At 55.6% G+C, this 17,010-nt stretch overlaps 1 protein-coding gene across 3 annotated transcripts in view; it reads right to left on the bottom strand.

The window, feature by feature from the left end:
* Positions 1 to 259: 259 nt before the first annotated feature.
* EPN2 (epsin 2) overlaps positions 260 to 17,010 on the bottom strand; it is a 105,555-nt gene continuing 88,804 nt past the window's right edge. For all 3 annotated transcript variants that reach the window (XM_079798134.1, XM_079798135.1, XM_079798133.1), the window contains 4 exons: positions 7,133 to 7,306; positions 6,587 to 6,673; positions 4,513 to 4,728; positions 260 to 2,685 (listed from right to left, as the gene is read on the bottom strand). In XM_079798134.1, coding sequence (XP_079654260.1) covers positions 2,387 to 2,685; positions 4,513 to 4,728; positions 6,587 to 6,673; positions 7,133 to 7,306 — 776 coding nt within the window. In that variant the 3' untranslated portion in view covers positions 260 to 2,386. The remainder of the gene's footprint in view (positions 2,686 to 4,512; positions 4,729 to 6,586; positions 6,674 to 7,132; positions 7,307 to 17,010) is intronic.

Below are 17,010 nucleotides of genomic sequence, written 5' to 3' on the forward strand. Positions count from 1 at the left end.
CCCCAAGACCCAGTGAGGGGGCAGGACGAGGCCAGCACCTCCACCTCCATGCCTGCAGACCACGGCAGTGTCCTGAAGGCCGCCTCCAGTTCCTCTCTGGCCAGGACATCAGGGGCCCGCGGCCATCAGGACAGTGGCCTTGTCAACCGCAGGCCAAACTGGGCCCCAGGCAGGACCTGGCTCCACAGCCAGCCCACCCCTCCCGTGTCACGGGATTGATAAAGACGGGGGAGGGCAAAGGACATAGCCAGAGACCGCATCATGATACAAATGATAAATTATATTTATACAGTAAATAAGTATCAATAGTGACAAGTTCAAAACCAGCTACCGGCCCCTGGGGCTGAGAAAACGGCGGGGGGACCCCACCCGGAGCCCTCAGGAGGGAGCGAGGGCCTGTGTGCAGCTCGCGTGTCAGCGGCTGGCAGTGGCATGATCAGTGCAGGCAACTGACAGAGTGCCTGGGGGCCAACCGTGCTGGGCAGGCGTGCAGGTGTCCTGGGGCCGTACTGCAGGGGCATCAACCGTGCTGGGGGCACTGGGAGGTGGCCAGGTGGCCAGGCCGCACCTGGGGAAGCACCTGCCCCAGTCCACTGCTCTCCCCACCCCAGGCCCAGCCTGAGGCCCCAGGAGCCTCAGGGAGCAGCACTGGTGAGTAGGAAGCAGGAAACGCGAGGGGCCCAGAGGCAGTCAGCGTGGCCTGTATGTCTCTCCAGGCCCAGGGCCGGGGCAGGTCCCTGCTCAGAGGGCCCACCGGTGGTCCGCTGGCCTGGGCTGAGGGCGAGGGCACCCACGGTGGAATGTGAGGGAGAATGCCCCTTCCCTAGGGAAAGGCAAACCTTTTCTGGTCCTTAGTTTATGACCTAATACTTGTTTATAGTGGTGGCTGGGTGAGGGGCGCAGGAGGGGGAGAGGGAGGTAATATAAGGGCACGTTTGTTAACCATCTATCCTGGGTGAAGATGTTTTTTTTCTTCTCCAAAATAAGAGATGATGGATTTTAAGTCTGTGCTGTGTGTCTGGAGTTAGCAGAGTCAGGGCCAGCCCTGGTCCCTCGCCCGTCTCAGCCACAAGCCCCAGGGAGCCACTGCCCCCAGCCACCTGCCATCTCCACACACCCCGCGCCCCATCTTTACCTGAGCGAGTATCAGACAGGAGATCACAGACAAGTGGTCCAAGATGTCTCTTCCATCTCACGTTCCCATCGTGAGCGGAAGTCCCGCTAACCGTGCCGCCCTCAGTTAAAAAGGAATCAGCTGATAAACACTGGGGAGTCACATTCAGACAGTAGACTTTTTTCTTTAACTTTCTTGATGCTGGTGTATCAGTAAGAAAAATAGTTTTTTCTTAGCATCTAGCCGAAAAGGCTGAAAGTTAATCAGTTTGGTAATTTACCAAAAAAGGGAATTAAAGGAAAAGGCAACTGGAGGCTAGAGTTTTTTTGTTGCTGTTGTAGTGTTTTTTTAAATAAACATCATCTTTTAAGTGTAATCAAACTCTCACATTTTTCTCCTATAAAGAATTTGCTTTAGTTTTCCATAAGGCATTTTTTGTCTCTTCCTATTTAAATTTTCTTATAGAGTTAAAACCATAAATAAGAGAATTTAAACTACTAACATAACATGTGCCAATATCTTAATTCAGCCAGACCTGGTAAATTCTATCAAAACTAGACAGTTAAATAAGAACCACGTTATAAAAATATTAGCCAAAAAAGACTGTTAGATAATTCTGCAAACTCAAATATGAAACTGTACTAAACAAAACATGTGCAAACATACACAAGCCTCGAGCCGCGTGGAGGGTTATGCCCAGGTTAGTTTAAAGCTCGCTCTAGTGGCTGAACGCGAGTCATCCCACAGTGGTGTTTACTTTGAACTCACACACGAGTCAAAGAAGAAGATGCACAACCACTTCCCCTAAAGGTCTGTCTGTGGAGCCAGCACGTCCTTCCACCCACACCCGGGCGGCAGGGCTGGGGGTGCAGGGCAAAGACAAGGCGGCCGTCCCGGTCCTGGGCGAGGCCGTGTCCCCGAGACCCTCGGCTGAGGCTAACGGCAAGGGCAACACAGAGGACTCCTGCCCGACCAAGGCCCTGCAGAGCCAGGTGACCCCCAGGAGCCAGGACCCTGCACTGGGAGGAGGTGAGGGTGCCCGGGCTGGGTCAGGGCGAGCAGGCGCCAGAAGGTGCGCAGAGCCCCTCCTGATCTGAGGCTCAGCACGCCCGGCCTGCTCACGCCCGAGGACGGGGCTGTACAGACGACCCTCCTACCAGGAAGCAGACTGGAACCGCCCCCTGGCCCTGACACCACTCCGTAGCGAGTCTCTGCTGGCGTCCTGGGCGCAGGTGCTTGGGCATTTGCTCTGGGCGGTCCCAGGCCTGGGCACTAGAGAAGGAAAGGGTTGGTTGTGCCGGTAGCCTGAGCTGCCGCTGGGGGGATGCCCATGCTGCCCACCATGTTCATTGTGGCAGGGCCCAATGGCGCCAGGGAGGAACTGCTGGCCCCTATGGCTGGGTGTGAGGCTGTGGAGGTCATGGAGGCCACAGCCATGGGCTCCACACTTGGGCCAGGCCCGAAGGACGCGCTGGTCCCCAGCACGGGGCTCCCCCGCAGCTGGTTCAGCGTCAGCGGCTGGGGCTGGTTCACCTGGAATGGGTTGACAGGGCCCGAAGCCGCAGCTGCACCTGGGAGAGAGCAGGAGGGACAGTGGGTGGTCAGAACAGCATCCGTCCCCAAGGCCGGGGGCTGGTGCGCCCCGGTCCCTGCTGGGCCGCAGAGCCTCTGGCAGCCGCGCTGGCACACGGAGACACGTCTGCTCACGGGACGAGTCTCCACTGTTTGGATGAGGAGACTAAGGCTGTCACTTGGAGAGGCCAAGTGACTTGTCCAAGGTCACAAGCCTAAATGAGGCAGTGCCAGGAGCGTGCCAGGCGGGAGGCCCAGCTCCTCCGCGGGGCTGGCCGGGACTCCCTCAGCAGCCAACCACTGGCGCTGCCCTGTGACAACGGGTGCCTGGGAGGGAGAAGAGCAAAGAGGGAGGCGGGAGCCACGGTGCGTGGCTTGAGAGCGGCATTCCCCACGCTGTGCCCTTCTCCAAAGGCTCTGAGAAGTCCTGCAGTCAAGAGACTGATGCAGCTGTCTCTCCCAGTATTTCCAGAATTTATCTCCCATCAGAAAGCCTCTTCCCCTTTTAGTAAAAACATCTATTGATCCTCTGCCCCAAGCGCAGGAGCTGCCGGCACGGAGTCTCCAACGCAGCCCGGCTCCTGCTCACAAAGGCTCCCCACACACACTGGGGCGGGCGGGCTTGGGAGGGCACCCTGACATCCCTGCATCAGCCCCCCTCTAGTCACCCCAGGAGGCGGCTCTGCAGATCACCCGTGAGAGATGACCGAACCGAGACTCCAGCACAGGACAGGGACTCGCTTGAGGCTCAGCTTAGAAGGGTTAGAGCCAGACCCCACCAATGACAACAGCCCAAGCCCCTGTGCGGCCTGGTTACCGGCCTGGAGGCCCAGCAGGGCCTTGGAGACAGACCTGTTTGCAGACAGCACAGCTCTTCCCGACCAGCCCCTCCCTGAAAGCCTGGAAGACGCTGATGCCACAGCTGCCAGGGGGACTCCGGGCCGCCCGGGCTCTCTGGGCAGGGGTGGCAGGCGGCCTTCTGGGGTAGGGACAGGGTTCATGTTGCTCAGGAAACTGGGTTCTGATCTAGCTCCAGGGAGCAAGGGGCCCTGGAGTCACCTCCTGGGGGATGCCGGGTGGCAGGACCAAGGCTCCCCATACCCCCCACTTCTGCCCAGGACCCCCACCCCACCTCTAAGTCCTGGGTCCTTCTCTGCAGGCTCCCATCAGGGGCCTTGGTCCAGCCTTCAGATCCCTTCACCACGGGACAGGTCAAGGGCTGAACCCCTTGAATGTGACAAGCTCTTGCCCTCGGGGAACCCAAGGCCCACTGGGAAATCCGTGGGGAGGGAGGGCGGTCTCCCGGGAGTGTTGTCTGGGATGGGCTGAGGGACAGACGTGACTTCCATGGGAGGAGGGGGCAGGGCGTCTGCGTGAGGAGTGTCAGCAGCTGGGCGCTGAGGGCCTGAGCACTCGGGAGGGGTGGGGGCACTGAAGCAAGGGGGGGCTTGCCCTGTAGCCCAGGGTGGAGCGCAGGTCTTTAGACAGACACCCCCCGCCCCCCGCAGGGAGAATGAATGGAGGGGGTGGGAGGGCGGAGTTCCCAGCCCCAGGGAGGACAGAACCCAGCAGCAGGGGTGAAGTGAGGGTCCCTGGGTCCCTGAGGATGGCCCAGTTAAGGGCCCAGTGACACTGCACTTGACGGGACGTGGGCCGCAAACTGCACTCCCACCCCCAGCACCACCGGGTGGGCGCCCGCTCGAGGCTCTCCCTGGCTGGGCACAGGCCAGGGGCAGCTTCTGCTCAGTGGTCTCCCTGGAAGAAAGGAGGGGCTGTTCCACCCCCCTCAGCCCGAGGTGGGAGGCGAGCGCTGGGAAGCCGCTTACCTGGTGCCAGGAAAGGGTTGAGGGACTGGGCCGGCGGGGCTGGCCTGGTCACCAGGGAGTCCAGGTTCACCAGGGCCGCGTTGGGGCCCAGGAAGGACTCGGGGGTTTTCCGGGCGCTGCTGGGCTTGCTCGCGGTCACGGTCAGGGGCTGCGACTCAAAGGGGTCGGGGCTTGTAGTTCCACTTTTTTGGGAAGGCAGAGAGGCCACCGCCTCGGCTACAAGACAACGACAGACACAAGCGTGGTGAGCCGGAGGGAGGGCCTGCGGCTCCTGCACCCACGCTGCAGCCGCCCAGGACGTCGCGAGCCACGCAGAGGTGCCCGGACCCGCAGCTCCCCGTGGGGCTGCGGGGGTGGGATGCTCATTGCAGGGTTGCTTCCATCAGCCCCGAGCTGGAGACAGGGCAGGTTAGAGCCTGCCTCCGGGTCACCAGCCCACGTGCAGGGACAGAGCCCAGGTGAGGAGGAGAGAGCAACTAACAGTCTAGACAGCTCAGTCCTTCAAGCTCTGGAAGATGCTATTCTGGGCTGGCGGCGAGGCAGGGCAATTTGTCTGTCTAAATTTGTTTTTGTAATGTTTTCGTTTTCTACTAGTAAATTTTCTACAATGAGCATGAATTTCTTGATAGCTAGAAGGGAGCAAATTATTTTTTAAAATTCAGCCAACAGAGGGTGTGCAGACAGGCTGTGGGCATGTGTTGCTGGGCCAAGATGCAAGGTGGCGGTGTGGTGCAGAGGCGCTGAGAAATGGGCACTCCCCGCACGCACGGTGCCCATTTCCAGGAAGCCGGGCAGGAAGCAATGCGCTGTGGGCACGGCGGAGCACTCCTCACCGCAGCACTATTTCCCTCCGCAGAACCCACCAACCCAGTGTCCGCCCCAAGCAGACTGAAGACGTTACCGCTGGGCGGGACTGAGGTTCACCTAGATGGGAAATCTTTTCTTAAGGACTTAATGTTATGAGAACTTGTTCTCAATCTGCTATTCCAGAAAAGGGGGGTGGGAGGCGGGGTTCCACTCCGACAGTGTGAGCCGAACTGTATTTAAGAGCTCAAGGCACACTGGAAGGAAACAGTGGCCAGGGCAGGAAGAATCAGAGATGATTTTCATTTTCTCCCCATAAGCTTTTCCAAGTTTCCTCCGACAGGAACACGCCCGGGACGGGCTCTGCCTCACGGAGCTGCGGAGCTGCCTCACGGAGCGCGGCCGAAGGACAGTGAGGTTGCACTCAGGCCTGCACCAGAGACACATGGAGCCTGCGGCTTTCTGAACGCAGCAAAGAAACGCCCCACGAAGCGGCACATTCTAGGCTGCCTCTGACCCGAGCTGAGGGGCCAGGCTGCTCGTACCTTAGACCAGGCCAGCCAGGCCTATGGCTGCAGCAGGGGAGAGGCAGAGAGGTGGAAGGAGGAGGTGGAGAATAGGGAGAAGCTGAGGAGGAGAGAGAAGAGAGGTTGCTGTGTGACGAGGTGCGGCCCTGACATGGCGAGGCTGCCGGCCGCCCAGCTCCATCCGCGGTGCACGGAGAGTGCGTCCAGGCCTCCTCCTGCTGCTCCCTCCAGGCCACTCTGCACCTCACTGACCCCTCCCAGCCAGCGGCATCCAGGGAAGAGCTGGGCCTGCGGCCTTAACGGTGGGTCTCCTGGTGGGGGCTCTGACGGGTGACCTGGGGATGGCGTGGGGCATGCCCAAAGCGGGCAGTCTGGAAAAGCTGGCACCCTTGGGGAGTGGGATGCTGGGAGGATGAAGGTGAATGGAAACCATGGCTTAGACCGGAAGGTGGGGGTCCCACTCTGGGCTGGGGTGGGGCTTCCCAGGGCAGTCATGAGCCTTAGGGGGAGGTGACCAGAGAGGAAACAGGGGCCCAGTACAAGGAGAGGGAGAAAGGAAACTCAGCGTGGGACTGTTCACTGTGATGTGTGGTTTCTTGTGATTAGACACGCCTGCCTCCCAAGATCAAAGCGCAAAGGAAGTGCATGAAGTTGCCAGGCTCTGAACATTGGTTATTATTTCTGCAGTAAATGGGCCGGTCAGATGCGCAGAACTTTATGGGCACCTCCCCGCCTTTACATACCTGTGTTTTTTGAAGTTCGGAGGTTGTCAAATTCAGAAAAGTCATCTTTAATTGTCCCATTCAAATTACTGAAGAGATCGAAGGCCCCTGAGTGAACGCAAGGCCAGTGATTGTGAGCACCTTGTGGCTCTCCACGTCCCACGTCCCTTCTGGGGAGACACTGAGAGCAAGGGGGCTGCTCGGGTCAGGGTCACGGGTGGGCTGGAACTGAACTTGGCCTCCCGGTGCATAGAGTGGGTGTTCGCCTGCCCATGCTCCCACCATCCCCCTGAAACTGAAGGAGGGGCTGGTGGTGGTGAAGACACAGTGGAGCTGGGGCACGGCCTGCAGGAAGTGCCTGGAGGCTCCCTCTGGAGGAGGTGCGGTGCCAGACGCCTGTGAGCGCGCCACAGAGTGGGGGTGTGGCTGGGGGACGGGGACAGAGGCTGCGGGAGGAGGGTAGCAAGTGAAGGCCAATTGAGAGGCCCCATGCCAAGGAGGCAGGAGGGGGAGAGCGGCGGGGCCCGAGGGGCTCCAGGGACCCAGGAGGAAGGAGGGTTGGCTCACCAGAGGTGGCCGCAGGCTTGGCGGCAGAGGCTGCTGCCCAGGCGTCCGCTGTCTTCTCGGCACCGTGGGCAGGCTGCTGCGGGGCCGCCCAGGAATCTGAGCTCGTGGAGCTGGAGTGCGTGCTGGTTCCGGGGGGGACTCCCCACGGGTCCACAGAGGAAGCTGGCTTGGCACCTGTAGGAAGGCAGGCAGGGCTCAGAGATGCCCTCACAAAGTTCCGGGCAGCTGGGGTGAGAGGGCCACGTGAGCCACACTAGGTCTGTGCCCCGTGTCAGGAGAGGCAGGCGCCCAAAGGGCGCTCCCCCACACCAGCAACGCCAGACAGAGCCGAAGCCAGGGCTGCGAGCGCCCTGAAGGCCCGCCCGCCGGCACATCCCGGGAAGGGACGAGAGGAACAGCCGAGAACCTGCCGCCTCCGGGCCACAGAGGCCTCCTGGCGAGGGCAAGCCACCGCCCTGGAGCGCACAGGCCTCGGACCCGGCTCTGCTCTGCCGGTAGCGCCCGTCCCACCTGCTTGGAGTGGTTTCTGCCTTTGAAGGGGAACTGCCCCAGGAGCGCAGCACAGGAGGGTAAGGACGCCTGTGCAGGGCCCAGCCTCAGCGAGGAAACACCGTCCAACTGACTGACGGCCCGCCAGTGGCCACCCACCTCGGGTTCTGCAGGACAGGACAGAAAACTAAGGGTCAATCCTGTTGCGTGAGTCTCCACTTTGGGTACATGTGTACCTGTATACACAGATTCAGGCACATGCAGATACATGTGCACACACATTTGGGCACGTGTAGACACGTGCACACACACACTTGGGTACATGTAGATATGTGTGCACACATAAGGGTACATGTAGGCATACGTGTCTACATGTACAGACAGAATACATGTAGATACTAGTACGTGTACACACATTTGAGTATGTGTAGATAAGTGTGTGCATGTGTACACACACACTGGGGTACGTGTAGATACATGTGTACACACATTTGGGTACATATAAATGTGCGTGTGCATACCCATTCAGGTACATGTGGGCACATGTGTACACTCATAGTTAGGTATGTGTAGACACACATGCACACACTCAGTTGGGTACATGTAGATATGCATACATGTATATGTACATATGTACACATATTCAGGTGCATGCAGCTACATGTGTACATGCACATTCAGGTATGTGTAGATACATGTATACACCCATTTTGGCACATGAACACACACACACACATGTATCTCCTTTCCTCCAGTGGAGCATCACAGGAATGTTTAAAAACCACTGCTGCTTCTCAGGGACCAGAAAGTGCGTCCCCCAGTGGCACCTTCACCCCCATCAGCGAGGATACAGTCCTTGTGACAGGCCGTGTTGACTCCGTGTTTTATTTGGGAGTCATCTGTGTGAGGTGTGGCCGAGTGTGTCTGTCACTCTAGAAAAGGCCACACTGAGCAGTCTGTGGAGGGCACTGGTCTGGCCTGGCTACTGCTCTGCTTTGTCCTTGTTCCACCCCAGGTGCCCGTGTGCACTGTCCCCGTCACCGGGCAATGCCAGCTGCCACCCCCACTGTGCCCGTGTGCACTGTCCCCGTCACCGGGCAATGCCAGCTGCCACCCCCACTGTGCCCGTGTGCACTGTCCCCGTCACCGGGCAATGCCAGCTGCCACCCCACTGCTCTCCTCTCCTAGAAAGACCGGCCATCCCAGCCACCATCACCTTCCTGGGCCGCCTTTTCTCTGACCCGACATGCTTCCCATGTCCTAACTACCGCGTCCTGTGCTGCAAATACCCTCCCCTTCCCTCTCCTTAAGGCGAGTGAGCAGATGAGCAGACAGCTCTTCCCTGGAATGCAGCAGAAGCGTATTTTCGTTGGTGCTTTGTGCTGTTCCTGACATCAGAAACTCCTCCCTACACTGGCCTCGAAGCTCTTTGTACTAACGTTGGAAGGATTTCCAGTTCCTTCCACGTTTCACATCTGGGCGTTGGTAACTGGCTCGCGTGTGGCTCCTGCTTTCCTCCGTGAAAGGTGAACTCGCACAGCGCCTCCTCTGTCCCAAGGCGAGTCTTCACGGGCTCGTTCCTGGGCTCCGTTCTGCTCCACTGACCCATGTCTGTCTCCATCGCCGTATTTTCCGGATTATCCGCACAGATATTATCATGACAGACCTTGACATGTGGCACAGCAAGTCCCAACTCCGGCCTGTTCTCCAGGAGCATCTTGGTAATTTCTGGTCCCTTATTCTTCCACACTCATTCTTAAATTATCTTGCCAGGTTAAAAAAATTAAAACCCTGTTGAAATTTTGAGCAGAATTGCATTGAATCTCAGATCAATTTGAGGAAAACTGTTACTAATAGCAAGTCTTCCAAACAAAAAATCACACAGTATCTCCCATTTACTTAAGTCTTCTTTAATATCTTTCAGTAAAATGTAATCTTTTAAAAATTTTAGCCTTTATTTCCACGAGGGATTTATACAACTCTTGTAAAATTTATTCCTAGGGACTGGTATATTTTTAAATTTTCATTTTCTATTTTTTTGTTATGCAGAAAACAATTTAATTTTGTATACTCATTTTCTATCCCGAAATCTTGCTACTCTTAATTCTAACACTGAAATTCATCCTTATTTTTATAATTCTATTAACTTTTAAAATATATATATATTTTTCATCGACTTCAGAGAGGAAGGGAGAGGAAGAGAGGTAGAAACATCAATGATGAGAGGGAATCGATTGGCTGCCCCTTGCACGTTGGACTGAGCCAGCAACCCAGGCATGTGCCCTTGACCAAAATCGAACCTGGGACCCTTCCGCCCACAGGTCGATGCTCTATCCACTGAGCCAACCCGGCCAGGGCTCTAATAACTCTTAATTCTAGTAAATCATCTGTAGAAGTTTTTTATATTCCATGTACACGATCATGTAACTTACAAACGACAAGTTTAGTCTTTCTCATCCTTATACTTCTTTCGTTTTCCTGTCTCACTGCATTGGCTGGGACCTCCAGTCCCGACATAAAGCTGGAAGGCAGATAGGAGCCTTATCTTGCTCTCACAGGAACAGCTTCCAACATTTTACTGTTAAACGGTACCATCTGGCCCTGGCCGGGTGGCTCAGGAGCATCGTCTCACACCAAGGGTTGCAGGTTCAATCCCTGGTAAGGGCATGTTCGGGAGGCAACTGATCAATGTTTCTCTCCCCCCTCCCCTCTCTCTAAAAACCAATAATAAAAAGAGGTACCAACTGCAATAGGTTTTTTTCCTTTGAGAAGCCTTTAGGCAAGTTCCCCATCATTCCAAGTTTGCTAACATTTTTGCAATGAATAGCTGATGAATTTTTTAAAAAACATAACTCTTATTTATTTTTAAAGTTGATTTTAGAGTAAGAGGAAGGGAGGAAGAGACAGAAACATTAATTGGTTGCCTCCCATACACACCCTGAGGGACCAGGAATCGAACCGGTGACCTTTTGGTGCACAGGACGACACTCAATCTTCTGAGCCACATGGCCAGAGCTAGCTGATGAATTTTGTCAACCTGTTCTTGATTCTGTTAAGATGATCACATGATTTCTCTCTTTGGGTCTGTTAAAATGGTGCATATACATTAATACATTTTCTAATGACCTGGTCCTTGAAAACCAACTAAGTTTTCATGATGTGCTATATCATTTTTATATTTTTCTCATGTTGGTTTTGCTATTGTTTCTTTGCTTATCATTTTTGCATTTATATTCATCAGTGGGACTGGCCTGACATGTCTATTCTCACATGTCTTTTGTCTGGTGTGGTGTTAAGGTTATGTTAGCCTCATCAAACGGGTAGGAATACTCCCTATTTTCCTATCCTCTGAAGGACTGTGTATAAAAGTGGAATTGTTTCTTGAATGATGTTAGAACTTGCTAGTAAAGCCCTTTGGGTAGATTTGAGGGGTGAGGGGAATTTTAAAGTAACTGATTCAATTTCTTTTTTGTTAATCCTTACCCAAGGGTATTTTTGCCATTGATTTTGAGAGAGAAAAACATCTATTGATTGCCTCCCACTGGCGCCTCGAAGGGGCCGGGTAATGAACCTGCTGCCCAAGTACATGCCCTTGACCAGGAATCAGACCCGTGACCCTTTGGTGTGTGGGTCGACGCTCTAACCACTGAGAAACACCGGCCAGGGCACTGATTCAACTTCTTTAATGACTATAGGATTATCCCTATTTATAGGTTTTCTTCAGTCAACTAAGTTGTGCTAAGTAGTCTTTAGTTAACTGCCACGCGTCAAAAACGGAAACCATCCCCATTTCTTCCAGATGCGCTAGAATGTTTACGAATTTAAGTTACCATAACTTTCTTTACAAACCCAGAGATGTCAATAACAAGTCTGATTTTAGAACTGGGCGACCAGAGTTGATATGCAAGGTTTGCAGCTATAGACACAGCTATGACAATTTGGTGCTGGTGCCTAAATTCAGACACAGTTTATTAGTTTAGAGAAAAATAACTTTCTCTCTCTAGCATTTTTAGTTGAGAATTAAATTTAGTGGCGTGTGGGCAAGGTCCGCCGCTTGCGTCCAGACCGCTTATGGCGTACGAAGGGCTAACACGCACCGCGTCTGTTTTCGGACTGAAGGCAGCGCTGATCACACAGCCTCTACTCCGTTCCGAATCGTGGCAGTTTCTGTTGTGTCCCCCCCACGCCGCCTGTGCCTCCCTCTGCCGTTCCAGTGCTCAGAGGTTTGTCCACTTCACTGCTCTTTCCAATCACCAACTTCCGCCTTCCTGGGTATTATTAGTTCGTGCGCTAATCCATTTCTGCACTTATCCTATTTCATTCCTCCTCCTGACTTGGGTGTAATGCTGTACTACCCCTAATGTCCCCTCATTAATCGGTGCCTTTCTTCTTGATGCTTGTGAGCACCTTAAGCTGTAAATTTCCCTTCAACTATTGCTTCAGTTGTCCCACAAATTCTGATATGAAAATATCTATATTATTTGGTTCTAAGTATTTCTGATTTTCATATTTTCTTCGACTCAAGAATTTAGAAATGTTTTAAAATGTCAAGTGTATGGAGTTTTTCTAGTTATCTTTTTGTTACTGACTTTTAACTTGAATGTATTATGGTCAGAAAATATATCCTATGTAATCCCAATTTTCTGAAATTTGTGGAAGCTAGCATCTTTGCCAAGTCCATGATCAATTTTTGTTAGTATTCATATGCTAGGCAAAGATATAACTGATAATAATGTGTATTCTTCAAGTTCACAGGCTCAGGAATCATGCTGCTCATGTTTTCTTATATTCTTTAAAACTATTCTCCCACATCTGGCCAGTGTGGCTCAGTTGGTAAGATTCCCAGTCAGGGCACATGTCCGGGTTTGGGGCTTGATCTCCAGTAGGGGGTGTGCAGGAGGCAACCGACCGATGTTTCTCTCTTTCTCTCTCTCCCTCAGCATGTCGTCTGGTGAGGATTAAAACTAAATAAATAAAATAAAGAGGTCCTTCCACATGACTGCCATTGCTGAGGTTTCCATGCCCCTCGAGGCCTGTTCCCACTGCCTTGTGTCTGCCCTGACAAACAGCCCTCACCGCGGCCTCGGCAGAAGTGCCGGCAGCAGGCTCTCCGCTCCGTTACTCGGAAGGTTACCATCGCCGTCACTCTTGAAGGAAACCTTCCCGGAACACAGACTGCTTGGAGGAAAGACGACGTTGCTGGAATGGGATTCCAGGTGACAGGACGTTCCTCCAGCGCCCAGCGAGTTCAGCCCGCCGGCCTCGGGCCCTGCTGTCGCTGGGAGGTCAGCAGTCGTCCGGCTGCCATTCCTGTGGGTCCATTTAAGATGTCCTCTTTCTCTGGTTTTCTGGGGATTTCTCTTATCCTGCTTATGACTCGCTAGGCTTCCCAGATCTGAGAAGGAGCACCTTAAAAAGCCCTTGTCATAATCTTTTCAAACATTAACTTTTCCGGAACGCACACAGATGTGTGTGTGTCAGATATCTTCATTCTGCCTCCATGACCTCCCTCCGGTCCCCAAACACACCGGAGGGCACGCTCCCCAGCGGCCGCCTCTGGCCCGAGTCCCTCCACCTTTCCCTTCTGCCCTGGTCCTCCACTCGGCTTCCTCTGGAGCACTTACCACGCAGCCCCAGCACCACGTTTGCCCCAGAGCAGCTGAGGGCGGGCAGGAGCGCGCTGCTCTCAGTACTTCCCAGCTTGCGAGCTGGAAACACTCCTGCAAGCTCCATTCCCACCACCCCTTGGGCACGCGTGCCTGTCCTTTGCTCCGGGTCTGTCAACTCCTGTGTGAACTTAGGGCTTCTCCTGCCGCTGCCCCAAACCCCAGCCTCCAGAAGCCCCTCCTTGTCTCCCAGCCCCTCTGCAGAACAAGCTCCGTGACTGAGCCCGCTCTCCCCAGGCCACTCCGCTGGGTGCACCGAGCCTATCAGGACACGGGACCTGGTCCCAGCTGGAACCACAGCCTCACAGGCCTTGGTCTCCATCGCGACTGGAGGAAGTGATGTGGTGGCAGCTGCATCAGGGACAGCTGGACTGCACGTCACAGCGCTGGGAAGTGTCTTCAGAGACCCTGCGATGACACGGGGAGGACCCAGCAAGTAGGCCACAGGAAGACCCGGGCTGGAGGAGCCAGAGGAATCAACACACCCTCCTCCTCCACCTCCCCTCGCGCCCCCATAGGGGGCAGGAAGAACTGAACAAGCTCGGTCAGAGGGACCCTGCTGCGTGGCCCGCACCCCCTTGCAGACAGAGCTGCCATCCTTCCTCTTCCCCGCCATCAGGAGGCACTCTCCAGTCCTCTCCCGCACCATCCCCTCCTGAAGGGCTCGCCCACTCTCCTCAGGAGGGTTCCCCCGGCCCACTCCCAGTCCGTCTGAGTGCCTAACCCTGCCCTGGCAGCAGGGGAGGCTCTTCACCAACTACAGTCCATCTGCAAAGTCCCCCAGCCCCAACCCTCACGCAAACCCTAGAAGAGTACAGGAGCCGCAGAGACACCCTCCCCATCCCCGGGCTATGGCCTGGGAACAGGAGGCCGGCACCTAAGACAGCGGGACCTCAAGCTCTGAGGCTGGAGGGAGAGGGGGACCCGAGTCCTGGTGGTCATCTGAGCACTGAATCCTGCTGAACTGCTTACAGCACAGCGTCCAGACCAGACTGCATCCCAGCTCACTCCGTGTACGTGTATGTGTGTGTACATGCGTGTGTTGTGTGTGCATGTATGAGTGCACGTATGTGTGCACACATGGGACCTGCTGGGAAGGCACCGTTTCCACCCTACAGCCTCTACGTCATCCTGTCTGTCACAGGGTACGCTTACTTTCCTGTCTAAACCCAGACCAGAGCCCCTCACAGGACTATGCATCCCCTGCCCTGGCTCCTGTGAGAATCTGCCTGTCTCCCCAGCTACAGCGTGAGTTCCCAGGAACAGGGCTGGTCTGCTCTGCCCATCTGCTTCCCTGAGCCTGACCCACAGAAGGAGCTCAGTAACTCCTGGGGGCTGATGGGAACCAATGAAGGCAACCACAGACCCTCATGGCTGCAGTCTGTCTGCCCTCCAGAGAGGCAGCCTTGAACACTGAGGTCAGCAGCACCTCTCGAGTTCCAGGTAAATGTCTGATTCAGGTGCGGGGAACACATACAGGTAAGGGCTGCTCTGAGCTCTGACAGTCTGCACAGGAAGCGCTCCAACACCGTGGATTTAGTGGGACTTCACTCACCATGCAACTGGGCACCAGCCCAGAGCTTTTCAACTGGGGCTGTCCGGGGACGCTCCTGGGGGATTTTAGTAACATACTAGTGTGTCCCCTCCCCTCCCCACCCACCCCACCTCACCGCCCCCCATTCTGGGGCGGCCCGGGCACTCGGGTTTTTAGAAGTTGCCCAGGCGACTGGGATGGGAGCTTGGATGCGGGAGCACCACTGAGCTCCTGGAGCACTCACGCTTTGGGTCACGCCCTCCTCGGACGTGAGGCCCACCGTCTGATGGCCCAGCTTGGACATACAGGCCGGAATGGAGGGACATCTATGGGGTCCAGCCTTGCCTCCCACAGACAGGTGATCTGTGGAGTCTCCTCACGCTTTCTGAGCAACACCCGGAGAGCATCCACCAGGCCCAGGCCCAGGCCTTCCTCTGAGAGAAGACACAGGTGAGTCACGGAGCCGGTGGCCACGGGATGGGGTGAGGTAGGGCTGCCCACGTCTGCCCACGCTGGAACATCTGAGCATGTTTTCAAGAATAAACAAGAGTTTGCTAGGCAGACAGCAAGACACACACAAAGGACGGACCAGGCATTTAGGGAACCCAGGCTGCCCCCAAGCAGGCAAACCTGGGAGCTCTCCTTCACCACCCACTAGCCCAGGGCCGGGCGTGCCCTCCTGACCTGAGACAGGCAAGCCCGCAGCGACTCACACAGCTGCATGTGCAAGACACCAGAAGCGAAGGCCTGCTTCACTCCCGGGCCTACTCTTGGGCCACAAGGACCTGAAAACACTACTTTCCCCCCAAACTGCTAAACTCCTGTCACTATGGGTTACTGTGAAGTATCGCAACTTTTCTGGAAGGGCTCTCTCTACACCAACGCTTTGACCCGTGAAGCTGGGTAAACACTCTCCAGACAGGCTTCTGCTGAGAGCCATCATCCTGGCTCTCTGGCAAGGCCCCCCAGGCGCCCCGCCCTGGAATCAAGAGCCTTTTCTGACACCTCCAGTTAGTTTCCATGGGCTCTGCTCCCCTTTAGAACCTGCTGAAACAACAGCATGGCCAAGACCTTGATAAACCAGCATCCTACATGCTGCCCCGTGCTGCAGCCCATACGCTGGGCTGAGGGGAAGCCACGCACAGGACAGACCTGGTCACAGCGCAGAGCTTTGGATGGGAAATGAGAGACGAGTTCAGTTCAAACCCTGCTGACCCCACATCAGCCAGATGACCGAGGATAAGCTGCTTAGCCTAGGCGCGTCCAGGACCCGACGCCGACTCTCGGCTCCACCAGGTGCCTGCGGAGGCACAGGAGGCCGCGCACTGCGGCACCACACGTTCCTCAGCTACCCTGGCTCAGACCATGTTTCGGCCGCCCTCCAAAGACCTGGGCTGAGAGAGCGGGCAGCAGGGGCACATCCCCGTGAGGGCTTGCTGATAGCACGGCCTTCCTCCTGGAGGCACAGGGATTCGCGGCGAGGCGGCTGTGTGCTCTGCCCTCCATGTCCTTGGAGGCCCGGGTCTCCACACACCCGATAAATAAATGCTGGGGCAAGTCCATGAATGCAAGGAAAGGGGGATGAACCAAGGGCGGAAAGATCAAGCAGCGTCCGGCCGGCTTCTCTGAGAGCCCTTTCACGGTCCGCGGCTGCAGCCTTGCACTTGAATATTCATGTGTGCCAGGAGGAAGTCACAGAAAGAACTAAGCCCCCTCGGAGGGCGTCACCGAGAAGCCAGCAGCACCACCTGCCACTGGCAGGAGCCAGCAGGGCCCGAGTCACAGGCGTGCGCCCGCCTCATGCCAGGCGGGCTGCTTTGTGTCGGACGGCGGGGGAAGTGCCCGCTGACCTGGCAGGCTCCAGCTTCCTCCTCTCAGTCCTTAGAATTTCCTCTCAGGCCAAGCTGCCCCACGCTACTTGGGAAGAAATGGGAATGGCAGGGCTTGCTACAAACAGAGGCTTTCAAAACAGTGTTTCTTTCATCCAGAGGGTGCGACTAACAATGTCTGAAAGACCCTCTAATCTTTCTAATTTATGAGGATGTTCAGGGCAGTGGGGCGGCCCTGAAAACACACGCCAGCAGACTTTACTAGAGACTAATCCGTGAACCTGACCCACACGGTGCTCGGGGCTGTGTCTTGGGAGATGAAGGTCAGGGGGCTGCTCCCATGCTCGGGGGAACTCGGCA

Source organism: Cnephaeus nilssonii (genome assembly GCF_951640355.1).
Source record: "Cnephaeus nilssonii genome assembly, chromosome: 19".
NCBI classification, from domain to species: Eukaryota; Metazoa; Chordata; class Mammalia; order Chiroptera; family Vespertilionidae; genus Cnephaeus; species Cnephaeus nilssonii.